Source organism: Dermacentor albipictus, chromosome 2 (genome assembly GCF_038994185.2).
Source record: "Dermacentor albipictus isolate Rhodes 1998 colony chromosome 2, USDA_Dalb.pri_finalv2, whole genome shotgun sequence".
In the NCBI taxonomy this organism is placed as follows: Eukaryota; Metazoa; Arthropoda; class Arachnida; order Ixodida; family Ixodidae; genus Dermacentor; species Dermacentor albipictus.
The window spans coordinates 50,107,280-50,125,998 of record NC_091822.1 but is presented as its reverse complement, the minus strand read 5'-3'; the positions used below and the strand labels follow the sequence as shown (position 1 = coordinate 50,125,998).

The 18,719-nt window shown below is 45.3% G+C and overlaps 1 protein-coding gene and 1 long non-coding RNA gene across 5 annotated transcripts in view; one reads left to right on the top strand and one right to left on the bottom strand.

The window, feature by feature from the left end:
* Positions 1 to 18,719, bottom strand: part of LOC135904271 (monocarboxylate transporter 9-like) — a 76,259-nt gene that overhangs the window by 6,555 nt on the left and 50,985 nt on the right. For 2 of the 3 annotated variants that reach the window (XM_065434891.1, XM_065434893.1), the window contains exons 1-2: positions 12,135 to 12,222; positions 5,546 to 5,692 (exon numbers count right to left, since the gene is read on the bottom strand). In XM_065434891.1, the coding sequence (XP_065290963.1) occupies positions 5,546 to 5,692; positions 12,135 to 12,222 (235 nt within the window). Of the gene's footprint in view, positions 1 to 5,545; positions 5,693 to 12,134; positions 12,223 to 18,719 lie in introns of those variants that run through there. The other variant, XM_065434892.1, reaches the window with a different exon arrangement.
* The window catches only part of LOC135904273 (uncharacterized), a 111,373-nt gene continuing 105,025 nt past the window's right edge, over positions 12,372 to 18,719 (top strand). Inside the window, exon 1 of one of the 2 annotated variants that reach the window (XR_010565075.1) lies at positions 12,372 to 12,478. This is a non-coding gene — a long non-coding RNA (uncharacterized lncRNA). The remainder of the gene's footprint in view (positions 12,479 to 18,719) is intronic. The other variant, XR_010565074.1, reaches the window with a different exon arrangement.

Below are 18,719 nucleotides of genomic sequence, written 5' to 3'. Positions count from 1 at the left end.
CGCGTTTTCTGCCTTCGCTACGTGCCTCGGAAGATTAAAGTGTTCATTTATATTGCTTTGCTTGCGAGCCACCTTCATTATTGTTGCCTTAGAGGGAACCACACCTCTTACAGATATTATTCGTTTCCTTGTAACAAAAAAGAAAATTGTGCGCCTAATTAGTGATAGGCCCATTGACACCCCATCTGGGCCCCTATTTAAATAACTTTGCGTAATTAATGTCAGTGATATGTTTACATACCGCTTTGGTTTTGGATACCTGAAAGAAACCAAGATAACTTGAAGGGACTCTGAACCACTTTTTATCGAAGTGGAGAAAGACATTTGAAGTGAAGACAGCCTATTTCAGAAACACTTTGCCGCAAAAAGTACTTCAGTGCGTTCAGCAGAAGTGGAGTCATCGGCAAACACGGTCTCAACTGTGCTCCCCTTCCTCCTCCAATGCCTTGAACTGCGAAGGCTACGGCGGAAACGTCACCTTGGCGCGCAGCTATATTTTCCGATTAGGTGCCTATGCCGCGCTAAACGTAAGCCAAACGCGGCTGTCCTCAGAGAGTCGCAGTGCGCTTAATCACTGGACTGCTGGCGGCACCTCGCGGCGGCCGCGGTGTAGCCGCGCGCAGCGCGACCACTAACAGCCGTGTATTGGCGCGTGCTTTATGACGAAATAAAGCACACAGAAAGCAGCGAGGACGATGGGGTTTTTGAAGAAAGAGAGTTTGAGAAAAAGGGGACTTCGCGCTCCGCTTGCGAGCTCCAGGGACCGTGTACGATAGCCGAACTTGGCTGAGATGTTCACAACAGCGTATGCTACCCGCGGACTATGTTATTTCACCAAGCCCGATGGATGGTTCAGGGCCCCTTTAAGCCTTGTTTCATATCTGGTTAGATTAAAACAAAGCATCCCATGTTATATCACCAGGTCCCCGGAATACTGGCATGTGCCGCATGTGCGTTCAACTCATGGTAACCAGATCATTTGTTACACTCTCCAAACTTTGCTGAATAATCTCAGATCTGCGTCCATCGATGTAACTAATTGCCCTGGCAGAGAACTGTATAGATTCCATTGCCCCAAAAATTGGGTCTGACTGCATACCTAACTTTATTTAAGAGTTGTGCGTATCAATATATCAATATTGTTTCTTTTTGCCGAGCTGTTTGATGCGCGAAGCAAGTTTGTTTAAATGAGATCTATGTGCTATATGGCCTTACTCTCCCTCTCCTTTCTCTATTTTCGTTGTTCCTCTTTCTTTCTTTTCTTTCTCGCTCCTAGCTGTCTGCTGCCTTTTGGATCTTCTGGTTATTAGGACCGTTCAAGTTGCTTTTTTGTAGCAACTTTTATTCCTAATGCCTTGGCACTTTGTACCACTTCTTTTCATGAATAAAGATATTGTTATTTATTATTATTAATACTAGCCATTCTTTCCATGTTGGCTGAACCACCAAGATTACAGGGGCATTATACGTAAATCTATTCCAATCTATGTTTATTCAAATATCACAACGACAAATTTACGTAACCGCTGAAGCAAGCTATTGGGCGGTGACCCGCAGCGTTGTCTGAAGAGCCTAATCAAGCAGTCTCCTAGTTTACAGGAGGTGAAGTTTATTTGCTTTCCAAACGAATAAACTTGCGTACACGGAGCGGTTTTTCTTACCGGATTGGTAGAGAAGAAGCGAGGAGCATGCTGAGGTGGAGAGGGCTTCGATAGGGCCGAGCAAGCGCAGCGAAAATCGATAACCGGAGGAGGAAGTTTCCAACAATACGCTAGAGGGAACTCTGGCGCTGCACTCGTTGACCCACCATGGGGATGAGGAAGTATGTGGATTCGCCTTATCTGCGTACTTGTGGATTCAGGCGGTCCTGTGGTTTTGTTTATTATGTTTTTTATGCCTTCGTTGTCGAAACTTTCGGAGCAATCTATACCCTTCCAAATGCAGAAGACACTGCGAACACGCACAATCACTATTAATTGCAACTATTGAGCTCGTCGAGGTGACCAAATGAAAACGCGCCAAGAGTCTCAAGGCGCTGGCATGCCCGCGATAAATTCATAAGGGCATTTCACGTCGCTTGTCAATACCTGCGACTGTGGCTTAATGGTTTCAATATCAGGCTTTTGTGCTGGAGGTCCTGTGCTCGAATAATGCCGTTGGACAACTTTAATAATGTTTATTTAGTTTTTTGTGGCACAGTACAATGCTGAAAAGGACGAGTTTACAAAGTCACGAAGCCGCATGAAGCCAGAAGGAGGAAGCTTAGGCAAATCCATGTACTTCCCATAATTTCCATGCTTGGGCAACCACTGGCACTGCAGCTGGCGTAGACACTAGCACCAGAGTTTCCTCTAGTAATTATTGGATGAAACTGTATGAGGTCGGCGTCTGCGATTGCTCCGTTTCCCCTTACTTAGCTTGCCTTGGTTGGTCGAAAATGGCGGCGTGCAATGGAAAGTTCAGAATGTCGCTAAATTGGATCCTCAAGAAAGAAAAGTTTGCGGAGTGATGTATACGTGCCGAAAGGGCTTGACAACCGTATATTTCCACCCAAAAAGTTTATTATACGCAAGTAAATCCATGCTCGCTGGCAGGTACGAATAGCCAGTGCCTGAGCAATCGGCGCGCAGCCATCCTCCATCCCTTTCGGAACGGGGCAGTCTCCGGCTATTCTGAAAAATATTCAATTAAATTCAGCACATTAATGCATCTTTAACGCAGGCACGGCCCTTTGATGCGGTGATTTTTCGCGGTGTTGTGGCGCCGCGTGGGCACAAGCAATTTCGACCAATTGCAGAGAGCTTATGGCGAAAAGGCACCGAATCAGTAATAATTATTAAGGCGAAAGCCTTAGGTGGCTCATTGCAATGGCTAATACCCGAAAAAAGCGGCGTCTAGTTGGATGGGTAAATAAATATTATCATGAGGTCGAGTGGTTCAAAAAATTGACGAGTGGTACAAAAAATATCATCAGCAGCAATAGCTCATACCTAAAAAAAAAACATAATCCAGTGTGGCTCATACCCCCATAAACAAGAAAAGATTCAATGGCTTAATATGAATTAAGACACGAAACACAAAAAAAGTAAAAGAACCCAGTAAAGAAAGAAAGGAAACATCAATATCAGGAATGGCTTATACCCCTTAAGCAAGCAAAGGTACATTAGCTGTATATGAAATAGCAAACGAAAAAAAGAAAGGAAGGAGGAATGAAAGGACAAAGAGAGAACAAAGACAAAGACAACAAAGTGCGAGAAAGAGAGAACGAAATAAGATTTAGACAGTGCATTGGGAGCTCGCATGTGGCGTTGAGGAAATCGACCCACAGCAGAATAGGTTTACTTCACACTGCAGCTCATTATGTCTTGCAAGAAGTCTGACCCCTCTAATCAGATAACGCCTTACCACGTTTGCAGCACATTTTGGATTTCATGTGTTACTGGAGTGTAACATGTTGATTTTTGTCTTGTATTCGCGCTATTCATGCGTAATCAGGGTGCACACGTCAATTCATATGGGCAGCTATCGCACTTTTCATGAGGTCGCGTGAGTAACAGGTGAAGGGGGGGGGGGGTGACCCGCACATTTCTTGGCCAATCGTTTGGAATAGCTTCACCTTACAGCGCCCCAGATCCAGAGTTCCCTCTTGTAATTTTTGTGGGAAACTGTACGGTGTCAGCGGCTGTACCATGAGAAACCGTCAATCAGTTATTTATTTGTTTGTTGGTGATTGGCGTCATCGGTCCTAATTGACCGGCTAATGTGCCAAAGAAATCGCGATTGTGGCGCAGCAAACGCCGCATTTTTATCGCCATTCCGGTCGCAGCAGAAATTGAGCACCAAATTTTTCGAAAGGACGTAAAGATTTTGTGCACTATTGTGGTGTGGGCAGAATGTGGCGTTAGCTGTGCTAACATCCGTACACCCAGAGAGCCAGCTGCGCAGTCTCCATCCTATTTCATTCAACGCTAATCAATTCCATGTCTGAGTGCGCTTGGAAGCACTTGCCTATAGCGGCGATTTAGTTCAAAACAATTATTCGCCTATAGATGGCGGTCCTAATTACCACTTTGTTCTGGTCTTCTGACCTCCAGCTGCCTGCAATTAAAGCACCCCAGTTATGATTCGTATAACACAACTTCGATTCACCTCCTACTCTCTTATACAGTATGAAGCGAGCACGCCACAGTAATGTCGGTACTGATGCGTTAGTTAAGTCAGAGACCGTGCACAAAGCAAAGTTGATGGCACTTCATGGGTGACTACATGCTCTGCGTTTGGAGCGCATTTGAAGATTCCAGCGTAAGTATTCCAACTAGAATATTTCATGAGTTTCCACAAGATGCGCTGTTTTGTATTGTGCCCACATTCAATCCTGTGGCCTGTCAGGATCATCAGCAGAATCAGTTTTCTCTTTCTGTAGAAGCTCTGAAAAAGGTCGTAAGATTCAGGGAGGTTTTTGTGGAGGCATCAGAGCATCAGAAGAACTATTCGTTTAAGTACTTTTATGAAAGTTAACAAGCTCTGTGAGAAATGTATTGCGACGGAAAGCTACATGATGACGTTAGGGGTGTACGACGGAAGCAAACGCTCAGACGCGCGGCTCGCTGTCTACCTTTGAATAAAGGGAAAATCAGACATCCACCCGTTCGTAGCAATTGCGACAAAGGAAAGCCATACGGGTTCCTCGAAAGAAAAGCCTCGCAGTTGAAGAAAAATTTGTCCTTGTCCGGGACCTCCCGGACCAGGACGACTTTTTTTTTCAACTCTGAGGCTTTCCTTTCAAGGAACCCGTATGGGTTTCCTTTGTCGCAATTGCTACGAACGGTTGGATGTCTGATTTTCCCTTCATTCATTATTTCTCTCCACGTTACCGGTTTCCTCAGAACTAGCGCTGTCTACATTTGTGCAGCAGTGTGTTCAACGACGCGACTCAGTTAAGCTTACCTGCACACATTACGGGTACAATGGTCAATATGTATCAACCATACGACGAATCGCGAATATATATTGCTTGAAGGTTTTTTTTTCATAGCAACATTATACACCTGAGTTATACATCGTTCTGAAGAGCAACACGAATTAAGGGTCTCAAATACACGCTTAAATTTTAAATGTGCCATTGATTATTTATCATTGTGTTGCAGTTTCTAGGTCATTGGCATAATTTTCCCAGAGCATTGTTGACTTCTTACACACAGCAGTTTTTCAATGGAAAATCAGCGTTCTACTTGGGTAGTCTTTTGATTTTGTTGACTTCAAGAATTTGTCTACCGAAAGCTGGATGTGGCTAAATTTAGTTGCAATTTTAGAGTTGTACAACGACTCTTCCTTTGTGAATAGGTGTGTAGGAACGATTTGAAGGAGCGATCAAATTTTGTAGAGTTCATGCTGAACCTTTTCATCACAGAGACGTTTTTGCGAAAACCCCTCCACACCACGCCTTTCTAAAGCAAGCAATATTGCATATTGCAGGAATACATGAAGTACAGTGCTCCAGCTCACAAGGGAGCTGGCGTTTGCCAGGTGATGGGCGTTGTCTTACCGGAAGCCTGGATCCCTGCGGCCATCATGAGTACTGGCCATGCAGCGTCCCTCCGGCTCGTTTGCCACTTTTCCTGGACGGCCACGAACACGAAGCCACCGGAGCGGACGGCGCAAGACGCAAAGAAGCTGGACAGTCCACACGCACCTGCGTTAGGTGCGTAAGTGCTCTAGCTTTTTTTTTTCAGAAGGACTATTGCTGCCGTCATAGGGATGCGAAAACAAAGACAGACTACATTCCGCTTCTGCCCTGCATTATAAACAGACTCCGTATCTAGGCGTCGTGATGTTGCTGTTCCAAGAGATTTCCCTGGAATTCTAGCCCGAATCCAAGGAAAACTGACAGCTCACGTTTTTACATCTAAGATAAAAAGAAGAGATCATTTGGTCGCTAATTACTTGCGATGAAGTTACGTCGGCCATTTCCACGGGAAGTGAAATTCCAGAAAAAGGAGCCACACCGGCGTTAAGAATATAATAAGGCCAGCTGGCTGCAAGAAGGCTCGCCGTAAGTTTGAGTAAACAGTGGAAACTTAACCTCAATACGTGAAAATCGTGGCAAAGGTAGAGAAAGAAATATTGCTATAGTTACACGGCATGAAGGCGGCGCAGACGCCAAGCCCCTGGAAATCGGAAGTTGCCCGTATTTTGGTAAGACATGAACACATAATCACTAATAAGGTTAGCAACTGTAAGGGAAGGCAAATGTTCTTAAGGGTGCACCCGTTTTTGCAGCCTTGAAGCACAATATTCGGTTCTAGAAGAGATGGTCAGCAGGTCAGTGCGCCAGTATACATGAGTTGAAAGAATGATTGATTAGCGCACCAGCAGGGCGTCGGGTAGTTCAGGAGGCGTTAAAGTGGCGACAACGACTCTAGGCGCAGTAGATGGGGTAGTGGAAGGCAGCGGCTTGGTCTTTCATGGGACGTTAGCTTCAGTAGTTTGGCATAGGCGTCGTCATGGCGGTATACAGAAGCGGTGCGACCCTGTGTGGTGGCGGTGCGAAAAACGTATTCTGTTCTTTGAGACATTAAAATGCGCTGGTGGGGCTTTAAGAAAAAGGAAAGAAAGAAGGAACTACAGAAAAGAAAATATTGAGAGCCATTCCCCTCTATGAAGGCAGACGACCGGCGGAGCTGCATATATTGTGACGATCATCGAGCGATACTCGATGATGTCTGGGGTGGCGGAGTTCGATATAGCCATTTTACGTCCACCCCGTTCGAAATAAAAAAAATTAAAATGCATGCGATTTTCCAGCTGATGTAGAAAGTGTTGGATATACACAATAATTCGATATATCCGTGTTCAATGTATTGAAGTTGGGCTGTGTCTCTTCAGTGTACGTTCTGCAAGTCTCCCCGGTGACTTGAACCGTCTGTGACAACCTCTGCTCTGCACATTTCTTCTTTGTTGCTGGGTCTCCAAAGCATTTTCTAATTTCTTCCACAAATAGTTCCGAGATTGTCAATGTCTCTTCGTGGTTGTCAAGCCATACCAACGCAGTGAAATCAAGGAACAACCCCCGGTTAGACAACAAGCTAGCGGCATTCCAACAGTTGGATCGGCTCGCCCGCTGATAGTGGCTGAGCCACTCATCCATGTCGTCTCCGAGATTTCCCGTTATAGATGTACTGGTTGTAAGTAGGTTATAAATATATTGATTATAAACATGTTGATAGAAAATGAAGGACACATACTACAATAAATGTCGTTTCCTGACAAACTGTTTGTTGTTTTCCTAAATTGCACATTCGATGCTTTCTTTAACCTTTTTTGCATTTTTGGATTTATTATTTGGTCATCAAGGTGACTACCGCTTTATGATCGCTATGATATACGGCCAGTGGCTCTGTGGCGACACTGGATGTTTGTGTAACATTGAATGCCAAACCTTTACAAGAGACGCGCCACGAACCACTTTGCATCTGGCCGAGACACGTCTACGTTGTAATATCCTACAATTACGATGGGAGTGGAGTCAGTAGGGGTGATCCAACCAAAGATGCATATGCTTGGCGTTTTTGACACGACCTTCGTCCGTATTATATGCCGTCCGTATTACGCGCACATTCAGGCCGCTTCTGTTCACGACGGTGTTCTTCGTAGGCTCGCTCTTCTTCAGTAGTACTCACCGCACGTGGCCTACCCATAGCACCGGTGGAAGACAACGGAGATAAGGTTAAGTCCTTTGCCTACAGAGCCGGTTACGTTACACGGGAATCCAAGCTAAACAGTATCTATTCCGGTTTTACTTTTTTTCTTACGCTATTTTTTATAAGAATACGTTTTGACAATTCTCGTGAATAAACGCAGCTGGGGCATACCCGGCGAAATAATTTTGCTTTGCCCTTTAGCTTTTTTAGCTCTGCGGCAGCCGCCATCTTTTTTGCCTGCGCACACGAACCGCCAGAGACTATCGTATAACAGCTGCGCTGTAAAAATGGAAGGAAAATGGGAGGGTGAAAGCAGAAAAAGAGGGAAGGGGTAGGTGTACATGCGAAAATGGCTCCTGTGGTTGACAGATGCGTAAAAGCGTGGAAGGGAATAATAAATTGAGTGGTAGGGGAGAGACGCGGAAGAGCTGAAAACGGAGGGATAGGTTGGCTTAAGAATCCCGGTTAACTCATGTGATAACGTGTTTTGTGCCGCTGGTAATGATATGAGAATTTCAGTCTTTAGTTACACGCTTTAGCGATTCTAAGTTGCCACAAGCGAAATTTAATTCCGTTAGTTATAGGCACTCAAACTTGAGCATAAGGTATGATTCCGCATATTTCCTCTCGTGAGGTTAGCGGAAACTTGTAGTACATAGAACGTTGCTTTATCGAATATACGGCCGCGGTCGTTGAAATAATTAGCTACTGCTTTAGGTAAATTCTGTTTGTGCATCGTTGAGTATTGTAAGAATTTGTCGTCCAGTCTCGCCTAAGTCAGGCTCGAGTAGCACACTTTAGAAGATAGACTACGTTGTTTGACGTGCAGGTGAAACCAAGTTATCTTTTGAAGGTAAGCCGATGCTATACTGGGGCGCTATAACGTAAAACTATTCCAAACTTTTCTATTCCAATTCTTCTATCAGCCCTCCGCGATTGGTCAAAAACTTTTTTCGACCAGCCCCCATTTCACCTGTCTGTCACGCGACGTTAAAAAAACCGCAATACCTCCCCATCTGATATGATGTGTGCACACTGATTATGCATGATTTGAGAGAAAAAAGAAAAACAGTTATTTCTCATTCGACCCCTTTTCGCCATTAGCCCTCGGCTATTGGTAAAAAGTTTCCGGGCTGCACCCACTTCACCTGCCTGTCACGCGACGTCACAAAACCGCACGAACTCACCGCGTCAAAGTGACGTGTACGCGATAAAGATGCATTAATATGCCGAACAAAACTGAATTTTTTTCGGAATAGCCGCAGGCTGCCCCGTTCCGAAAGGAATAAAAGATAGCTGCCGCCGATCGCTGAGACGCTGGCTACTCACACCTGCCGGAGAGCATGGGTGTATTTGCGTGTAAAAAAATTCTTCCGTGACCGTGTAACGTTTTTAAGCACTTTCGACACGTTTACTACCTCATTCTGCCAACTCTTCTTTGCTGAGGGTCAATTTTAGCGTCATTCTTAAGCTTCCGTTGCATGCCGCCGCGATTTTCGACCAGCCACCACAAGCTAAGTAAGGGAAAGCCGACCAATCGCAGACGCCGGCACCACCCTCTTCATCCGGTTATCGGTTTTCAGTAAACTGGCTCTGCCCTAGTGAATCCCTCTCCACTTGAGCGTTCTCCTCGCCTCTTGTCAGCCAATTAGATACAACAAGCCGCTCAGTGTAGGCAATGTTATTCGTTTTTCAAGCAAACAAAAGGGACCGCCTATGAAAGAGGAGAGCGTTTGATTGGTCTGTTCAGACAACCCTATGGGTGACCGCCCGGTGCTTGCGTCGGTGGTTACGCAAATTTGACGTCAGGATATTGGAATAGAAACATATTGGAATAGTTTTACGTTATAGGGCCCCTGTTTACTGTCGTAGTGGAGTGTATATGTGCACATGTAGAGTACCTGGTGCGACCACAGAAACCGGATGTTGGCGTCGTCTTTGTCCTTACTCTGGCCTATACAAGAACATCATTCAGAAATAGAGAGAGAAAGAGAGATAAAGCAAGCAGAGGAAAGGCAGGGAGGTCGACCACACGCGCACAGTTTGCTACCCTACACGGGGTGTGGGAGAAACGGTAATAGAAAGAGGAAAAGAGCGAGAGAGTAAGCACTGAGTGCGTGTGGGAGGATGCGCATGGACACTATAAACGGTCTCTTAAGCCGGTGGGCTTCAAATAGTGTACTAGGGCACGAATCGCTTTTCGTGCCAGTGACGGGTGTGGCCATGGTCCGAGTATCATTGACTCTGAATCTTTCACTGAGTCTTGAGTCCAGTCACTTTGAAGCTGTCCGCAGAGAAAGGCGTTGAACGTCATTGCGAGGGCAGGCACACAATGGGTGGTCAGTCGCTTCCTCGACCTACAGGAATCACACACCGGGCTCTCGGCCATTCCCATACGATAGGAGTAGCCATTCGTGAGCACCACTCCCAGCCACAAGCAGCACAGCAAGATTGTTTGGCTTCGGGAAAGGCTAGATGGCAATTGCAGCCTTAGCACAGGTTTGTGCAATCGGCAATTGAAGGCACTTGAACTCCAGAAATCTTGGGACTTGTAAAGTTGGACGTGTAAACAGGCGAAGTTCCCTTGCAGCGTTTGACCTCACCAAAGTTGTTGGACACGTCTGGGTGTCTTTGTGGGCAGACCGGGCAGCCTTGGCAGCAAAGTTGTTGCCGACGATGCCACAGTGAGCAAGAATCCATTGAAAGATAATGTTTTGCCCTGTTTCCAGAGCATGGTGGCGTACTTCGCTGATGTCGGATATCATCTGCTTGTAAGTTCTGTGATGTAATGCAGGCTTGATACTGTGAAGAGCTACCTTAGAGTCGCAAAACTCGACGCATTCCTTTGTCGACTCTTCGGTGACGTACGTCATAGCGGCATTGAGAGCTGCAAGTTCGGCCGACGTAGATGTAGTCATGTGTCACAATTTGAATTTAACTGTATTCTGCTGAGCTGGAAAGAGGAATGCGGCAGCTGAGCTGGTAGGTGAGGTCGAACGGTCGGTATATATTTGTATGCGGTCATGATACATCTGGTGCAGAAACAGGAGCGTCAGTTGCTTCAAAGCTGGTGATAAAGTCCTTAAAGTTAGTGTTGCGTCAGTAGACTACTCTGGACGAGTAGGAAATGGTCTTGCTCAGTTTCTGGTTGCTCGCGAGAATTGGATAGTATTTATCGAGGATGTTGTTCATGTTTCAGAGTTGTTTCCAGAATTTAGCAGAAAGAAGAAGCGTTGTTGTTCTTGTGATCTTAGGGCGGGGTTTGGGGATATCGGCTTGTTCAGTTTTGGTTTCATTGTTGCAGGGTTTTTTAATGGTAGTGTTCCGGTGGTTCATGTTTAACAGGGTCTCTTTATTTCAATCGAGTCTATCTATATCGTCTTGGTTTTCAACGCAAATGCGACCTAGTCATGTGCATTGACCTTTTCCGCCGTGCCAAAGAAACCAATCTTGCCGATCGCTGGGATGTTTACCATCGTGTAAAAGCCGAGTACATTTATGCTGCTAGCAACGTCAAAAAAGCATATTTTAATGTCACACTGCCACCCCTCTTACTAACTAACCCACGTAAATTCTGGAGTACTGTTTCCGACAAGAAAGCTGGCTCCATTCAGTTCGTTCATGTTGAGGGCAGTGATGTTCACGAAAACCAGTGTTACACTGTGTTAAGTGAAGTGTTTACCTCATTTTTTGTGATGATAACATTGCCGATTTACCGAATATCCATCATTCCTTGTGTTGTGCTATGGATCCCATATTATTTGATTGGATTTGTATTAACCGTTTGATTGATAATAAAAAGATCTCAGCTTCTGCAGGTCCCGATCTCATTAATTCAAAAATGTTAAGATGTACGGCATTATTTTCATCTATTATTCTGTCTAAACTATACACTCAGTCAGTACAGTGCTCATCGTTTCCTACAAACTCGGAAACGGCGAGGGTAGTTCCAGTCCAGAAATCAGGTAACGCAGTATGTCCCGAGAACTATCGACTCATCTCATTAACTAGCATTCCATGCAAACTCTTAGAACACGTAATATATTCGCACCTCATCGATTTCCTGGAAAGCAACTCGTTCTTCCATCCATCTCAAGACAGTTTTAGAAAAACTTTTTCATGCGATACTCAACTTCCTTGTTTCACTAACGATTTGTTTGCTGCCTTAGATCAAGGATTCCATATGGACTATATTTATAGATTTGGCCAAACCTTTCTACACCGTATGTCATAACCTACTTAGCCATAAACTTAATCAGCTTAATATTGACCCAAATGTGTTGTCTTGGAATAAGGAGTTTCTTTCTAATCGAACTCAGTATGTCACAACCAGTAACTATTCATCTGCTTCGTCAACCCTCACATGCGTAATGCCACAAGACTCCGTCTTGGGGCCTTTACTTTTCTTGACTGGCACTGCGATCCTGCGCTCACCGCTGATGTTTGTACAGGTCCTGTTGCCGATTTTCCTGGGCCGGCCATGGTCTGTTTCTTCGATGCAACCGGTCCCGATGACACCCATCCGTGAATGGCACCGCGATACAAGCTCCCCCTGGCTCGGCGCACTTTCGTCAACGGACTGCGGTCTATCAACACCGTTTTTTGCCACTTCACCTCTGCTGGATGCTCCGCCACTTCTGGACGCCGCAGAGTTTTCCGTCTGGCAACGTGGGACTGAGTCAGCTGAGCGGGCAGTACAAACGTGCACGCATTCCAACGCCGCCCTGGGCCACGGCACTGGCACTGCGATCCTGCGCTCACCGCTGATGTTTGTACAGGTTAGCTACTATGACGCTTATTCCTATCGTGACGATGATGTCTGTCTTTTAGCAGTGTCGTGGCCACCCCATGTTTTGAAAAGTGTTCGCGCTTGTGCATCGTATCTGTTGTGCCTGCTTGTTCTGGATGGTGATGTCGAGCTAAACCCTGGACCCATGACCAAGGCTCAAGAGGAAAAGCTAGACCTTGTGGCTGGCTCTATCTTGCGTGTTGAAGCTAGTAATTCTGCGCTGCAAGAATCTGTGAACAAGGTGCTTCATATGCACGTTGAGTTAAAGAATGATTTAGAAAAACTGACAAAGCGTGTCCTTGATCTAGAGCAGAAAGTTGCAGCGGCCCCATGTGCTCAGTCCATCACGAGCAGTGACAACGGTCTCGTAGGCGTACAGGAAAAAATTGACGACCTCGAAAATCACTCTAGACGGTCTAACGTTCTCTTTTATGGATTAACAGATTCGGGGAGGTCTGAAACTTGGGAAGAGTCAGAACGACTCGTAAGTAATTTCTGTACCGAAAAACTTGGGCTTACCGTGACGTCGATTTCGAGAGCACATCGTGTGGGCCGCTTTTCGTCTGAGAAGAAGCGGCCTATCATAGCCAAATTTTTCAATGAGAAGGAAGTTGAATTGGTTCTGAGCCGCGGCCATAAGTTGAAGAACACTAACTTCAGCATCTCGCGAGATTACTCGGAAGCAGTTCGCGAAAAGCGACGGAAACTTCTCCAGTTCTCGAGAACTATGAAGAAAGACGGAGACCGAGTGCGTCTGGTTTTCAACAAACTGCACTTAAACAATGAAGTTTACGAGTGGAACACCAATGAAGGCCAGGCTGTTCTTGTTTCTAGGCGCAGGGATCAATGATGTTCCTCCTCCTTTGTTTCATTAAGCTCAGTTTCATCTACTGGATCACCCGTAAAATTGCACTCTAGCACTGATAACAAATTTCTCTTTTTATACACCAACGCTAGAAGTGTTATCGCTAATGGTATTGCACTCTCATCGCTCATCGATTCATTCCAGGCTTCTTTAGTGTTACTTACCGTGACCTGGCTTAACAACACCATACACGATAACATCTTTACGAGTGAATCCACTTTCAAGTTTTTTCGATGTGATAGGCAACAGCGTAGAGGGGGCGGTGTGCTCATCGCGATAAAGGAAGAATTCATCGCCGCACCCATCATTATCGATTCTTTTCTGGAATGTATTTGGATTTCCCTGAAGGGTGCTGCATTTGGTGTGATAATTGGCGTTTTTTATCGTCCACCCGACATGTCTGGCGCGTTTTCCGAAGAGTATCATCGTGTGTTGAGCGAGGTGTGCGCGAATTTTCCGAGGTCGGTGATTATCATATTTGGCGATATCAATTTTCCTAATATAGATTGGTCGACGCTCTCCGTATCGGCCACGGATGCGGCCGCACATACCTTTCTCAGCACTTGTCTTGACTTTTCATTAACCCAACTTATTAGTCAACCAACACGATCCACTGAAACTTCTGCCAATATACTAGACTTAATTTTAACTAATAATCCGGATATATTATCCGACATAACTCATGAAGCAGGCATCGCTGACCATGATGTCATAACTGGATGCATTAACTTTTGCGTGAGCAAAAGAAGAATTACCAAAAAGAAAATAAGGTGCTACGGTAAAGCCAATTTTGACGCAATTAACAATGAATTAACCACATTTTCAGGTCAATTTCTGCAGGATTTTCATTCCCGTTCCATTGAACAGGACTGGGTCCTGTTTAAGGCCACCCTCAGTTCACTCATTGACACCTACATTCCTGTGTTATCCATTTCCTACAAAAGCAGTTCTCCATGGTTTACTAACAAGCTTCGGCGGCTTAATAACAAAAAGAAAAGACTTTACAGGCAGGCTAAGCTGACTGGTGTAGCGAGTGCTCATGATAAACACAAAGCATGTGAAAAGGCTTATAAGGCATTACTAAAATCCACTCGCAAAAACTTTTTTTCTCATGATTTACCATCCATGCTAAAAACTAATACTCGTCACTTTTGGCGTGTGGTGAACCCTGCAATTCGCACTGACATCATTCTTACTGATTCTTTTGGTGTTCCCATCACCGATTCAGATTGCGCTCAACTTCTTAATGATACGTTTGTAACAATTTTCACTCATGAAAACATTAACTCATTGCCAACTTTAAAGACATTAGTGGGAATCACAATGCATGAGGTAGACATCAGTGAGGCTGGTGTTTTATCTCTACTAACCAATCTTAAAATGTCATCTAGTGCCGACCATCTAGGTTTCAACAATAAAATTTTAAAGAATACATCGCATAGTATTTGTCCTCTGTTAACAGCTCTATTTTCCCAGTCACTATCAACTGGTGGTATTCCTAATGACTGGCGCATTGCTAAAATAATACCCATTTTCAAATCAGGTGATCGCGCTTCTCCCCTTAATTATCGTCCCATCTCCTTAACCAGCACTATTTGTAAATTACTCGAACATATCATACACAGTCAAGTAATCAACTTCCTTGAAGACCATAACATTATTTTTAAGCATCAGCACGGTTTTCGCAAGGGCTACTCATGTGACACACAACTTGCCGGATTCATTAACGACATACACGCACTAATAGACGCCGGGTTCCAAGTTGACGCAATATTTTTAGATTTTTCTAAGGCATTTGACCGTGTTCCACACCGTAGATTAGTACTTAAACTTTCACAGCTTAACATTCACCCTACTATAATTGCATGGATCATCGATTTTCTCTCATCTAGAATTCAGTTTACATCAGTTAACAATTCCAACTCATGTTATGCTGATGTTACGTCTGGAGTTCCACAAGGCAGCGTACTTGGTCCTTTACTCTTTCTAATTTATATTAATGATTTACCCAGTTGCGTTTCATCTAAAATCAGACTATTTGCAGACGATTGTGTAGTTTACCGATGTGTAACAAGCAACACCGATAGCCACTTACTACAAACTGACCTGGACGCAATAAGTGCATGGTGTTCTAATTGGTTAATGCCATTAAATATTTCCAAAACTAAACTCATGTCTTTCACCAATAGGCCACGAATTCTAACCACCTACTCCCTTGATAACAACCCTGTGGAACTCGCAACTACTTACAAGTACCTTGGCATCAATCTTCAATCAAACTTATCATGGAATAATCATATTAACCTTACCCTTGCCTCTTCAAATCGTACTCTCGGACTTATTAAACATAACTTAAAAGAAGCCCCAATGCATGTTAAAAAACTAGCATACACTCTTAAAATTTTCACACCCTTATGGGTGTAATGCGGGTGTATTCATCTTTTTCACCCTTGTAAACACCCTTGAAACACCCTTTTTTAACGAAAAAGGGTGTTCAACAAGAAACCACCCTTGGAACACCCCAGTCTTTCTAATTTACACCCTAATTATAAGGGAGTAAGTGAACAAGCTTACAGTATATGATAAATGAACATTGCCAGTTAAGGCGTTATATTGGCTATACATGAAACGCGCGCTACCTGCGCTTGAATCAGATAGCTGGAATGATTAGATCGGGGCACCTAGGCAGCAGCGCACTGGCTCCGAACAGTGGTCAAAAATGAAGTTTCCCATGAATGTTGATATCGAACGAATGACACTAACGCGCAGACTTTGCATAGCCAGATATTGCAAAAGGCTTCATATGATCAATGGCAAAATATTTACAATGCTATCACTGAATACTTAAAGGTGTGCAACCAGTTAGACTGGGAATGGTTAGGAGTGAGGGCTAACGGTAAATAGCTCCCTAACTTACGGTTTGTAGATGACATTGGCATACTCAGCAACGCTGCAGACTATTTGCAACAAACGTTTGAGGAACTTGTCGAAGACAGTGTAAGTCGGATTGAGAGTTAGTATGCAGAAGAGAAAAGTAGTGTTCCGCAGCCTGGCGAGAGAACGAATGTCATGGTCGGCAGTGAGCCTCTAGAACCTGCGCAGAAATACGTTTATTGAGGTTAATTACTCGCAGGGGCCTCTGATCAAGGAAATTAACAAAAATAAAGCATTAGCTGGAGAGCTTACGGCAGGCATTACTAAATAATGACCAGGGAGCTTAGTGCTAACCATTGCTTTCTACCGTTACTAACGTATGGGGCCGAAACTTGGAAGTTACCAAAGAAGCTTGGGAAGACGTTGAGGACCGTGCAACGAGCGATGGAATGAAAATTATTAGGCATGATGATAATAGACTGGAAGACAGCGATGTGGATTAGAAAGCGAACGGGGATAGCTGATATTCTGGTTGACATTAAGAGGAAGAAGCCGTGCTGGGCAGACATTGCAATGCGCAAGGGAGAGAACTGCTGGTCTACTGGAGCTGCAGAATGGGTGCTAAGGGAAGGGAAGCACAGTCGAGGACGGCAGAGAATAATGTGGACGTGATGGAATTGGGAAACTTGAAGACACGTGGAACCAGTTAGCACAAGACAGGGGTATTGGAGATCGCTGGAGAAGCTTCCGTCCTGCGATGGACGTCAAAATAAGCTGCTCCTGATGATGATGATGACATCCATCCATCCATGACATCCATCCTCGCGGCATGTAATTCATGTTATGTTATGCATGCGTGTCATGGACGTTCTGATAGCTCGATTTGCGTCGATTGCGGGAGCGGGGGGGGGGGGGGGGTTGTCTAGTAGCGGCGTAGCAAAGTGGGGCACGCCGGGCGCTTGTAACGCTCACAAACAGTACAATTTTTGCTGCTATGGAAATGGCCCCGCTTCTTCCCGCTCCACGGTCCATTGGGACTACCCCCCCCCCTTACACGAAAAAGTTTTCTGGTTACGCCACTGTGGGGAGGGGGGTGTAAGATTGCTCTAGACCCCTCCCCCTAACTTGTCAACGGAAACGGGGGACGGGAGGGCAGCTGCCGCCGGGCTGCAAACCTTAGGCAGCCCAATTACCGGCTGCATTTCCCTTTGGACGTGAATACTGCTCTAATGCCATTACACTGTAGGATTCGTGGCGGTTCGAGGGCATGCGACAATAAAAAAAAAACACATACAGCCATCAGCAAGTCTTATCTTGAGCAGATCTTTGGGAGCTGGGCAAGACTCTCTCACACACAAAAAAAAAAGCTTGGCACCCCTCTTACAGGCATTGTCAACTCTGGGTTCCACCGCTGACTGTAGATTTCCAGTAAAAAAATCACACAGCAACTCCTCTCGGATTTGTCTACGTGTGCGTAAGCATTGTGACTCTTCCTCATCTACACGCAGTCCATGTCGTTATCAATGTTTTGAGACTTGATCCGACAAGTATAAGCGACAGCGCCGCGGCGACACGAGCTGCTCTGGCCGGCGGCGCAAGCGAAGTACTGCAGGTGGCGGGGCCAGGCGCGCTGGTGACGTTCCGTTCGTTTTGAGCCGTTATCGCTCTTTAGCCCTCCGCATCCGCGACGAACCATTATCAACCGTTCTCCGGCGGCGGCTGCTTGTGGCACGGCCGCGCGAACCGTATCTTGAAAGCGAACTGCATTGTGGACAGAGTGTTCCCATTGCTGAAAACTTCACGCGCTGTGTTCTCACCGTTTACTTCGCTTTGAAAACAGACGCGCGGACACCTATCTTGAAAGTGATCTGCGAAAAGCGCATAGTGCGGCATAAGTTGAAAGCTTCGTGAGCGCAGTGTTCTCGCCGCTTCGGTCGCGTTGAAGCGAGAGCTAGCACGAAGGTGAATTCACTCGCTGCTGCGGGTTCTATGTTGAAAGATATCGTGCTGTACGGACTGACGGACGGATGGTTTTTCTTGTTGGGGAAATACAGAAATGCTTACGTTATAAAAAAAATTGCAGGGTTCGCGAATTTCGCGATAAGAACCAACACCAACCTACTCCCCCGCTGAGCGATGCCGTCTTGATCACCCCCTCCCAACCCCGGGAAAAGGGACACTACCTTTCTATCTCAGTTGAAGAAAGGATGATGAAACGTTAACAACGACCATAACGGCATCTCCTAACGAGTTGTCTTATGGCCTCTGAGATTTGCGCGCGAAGCTGGCGCGCGCGAACTTGAGAGGCCATAATTGGCCGCCTAATAGCATAAAAAGACAAAGACAATGCCAAACGACACAGCTAAAATTCAAACAAAGAACTGATCTTAGCTATACTGTTTGGGGAAAAGAAATACAAAATTAGACAGCCGCAACACACGCCACTAAAGCCGCCACCGCCGGCGTAACGAGGAACCAACAGTTGGCAACA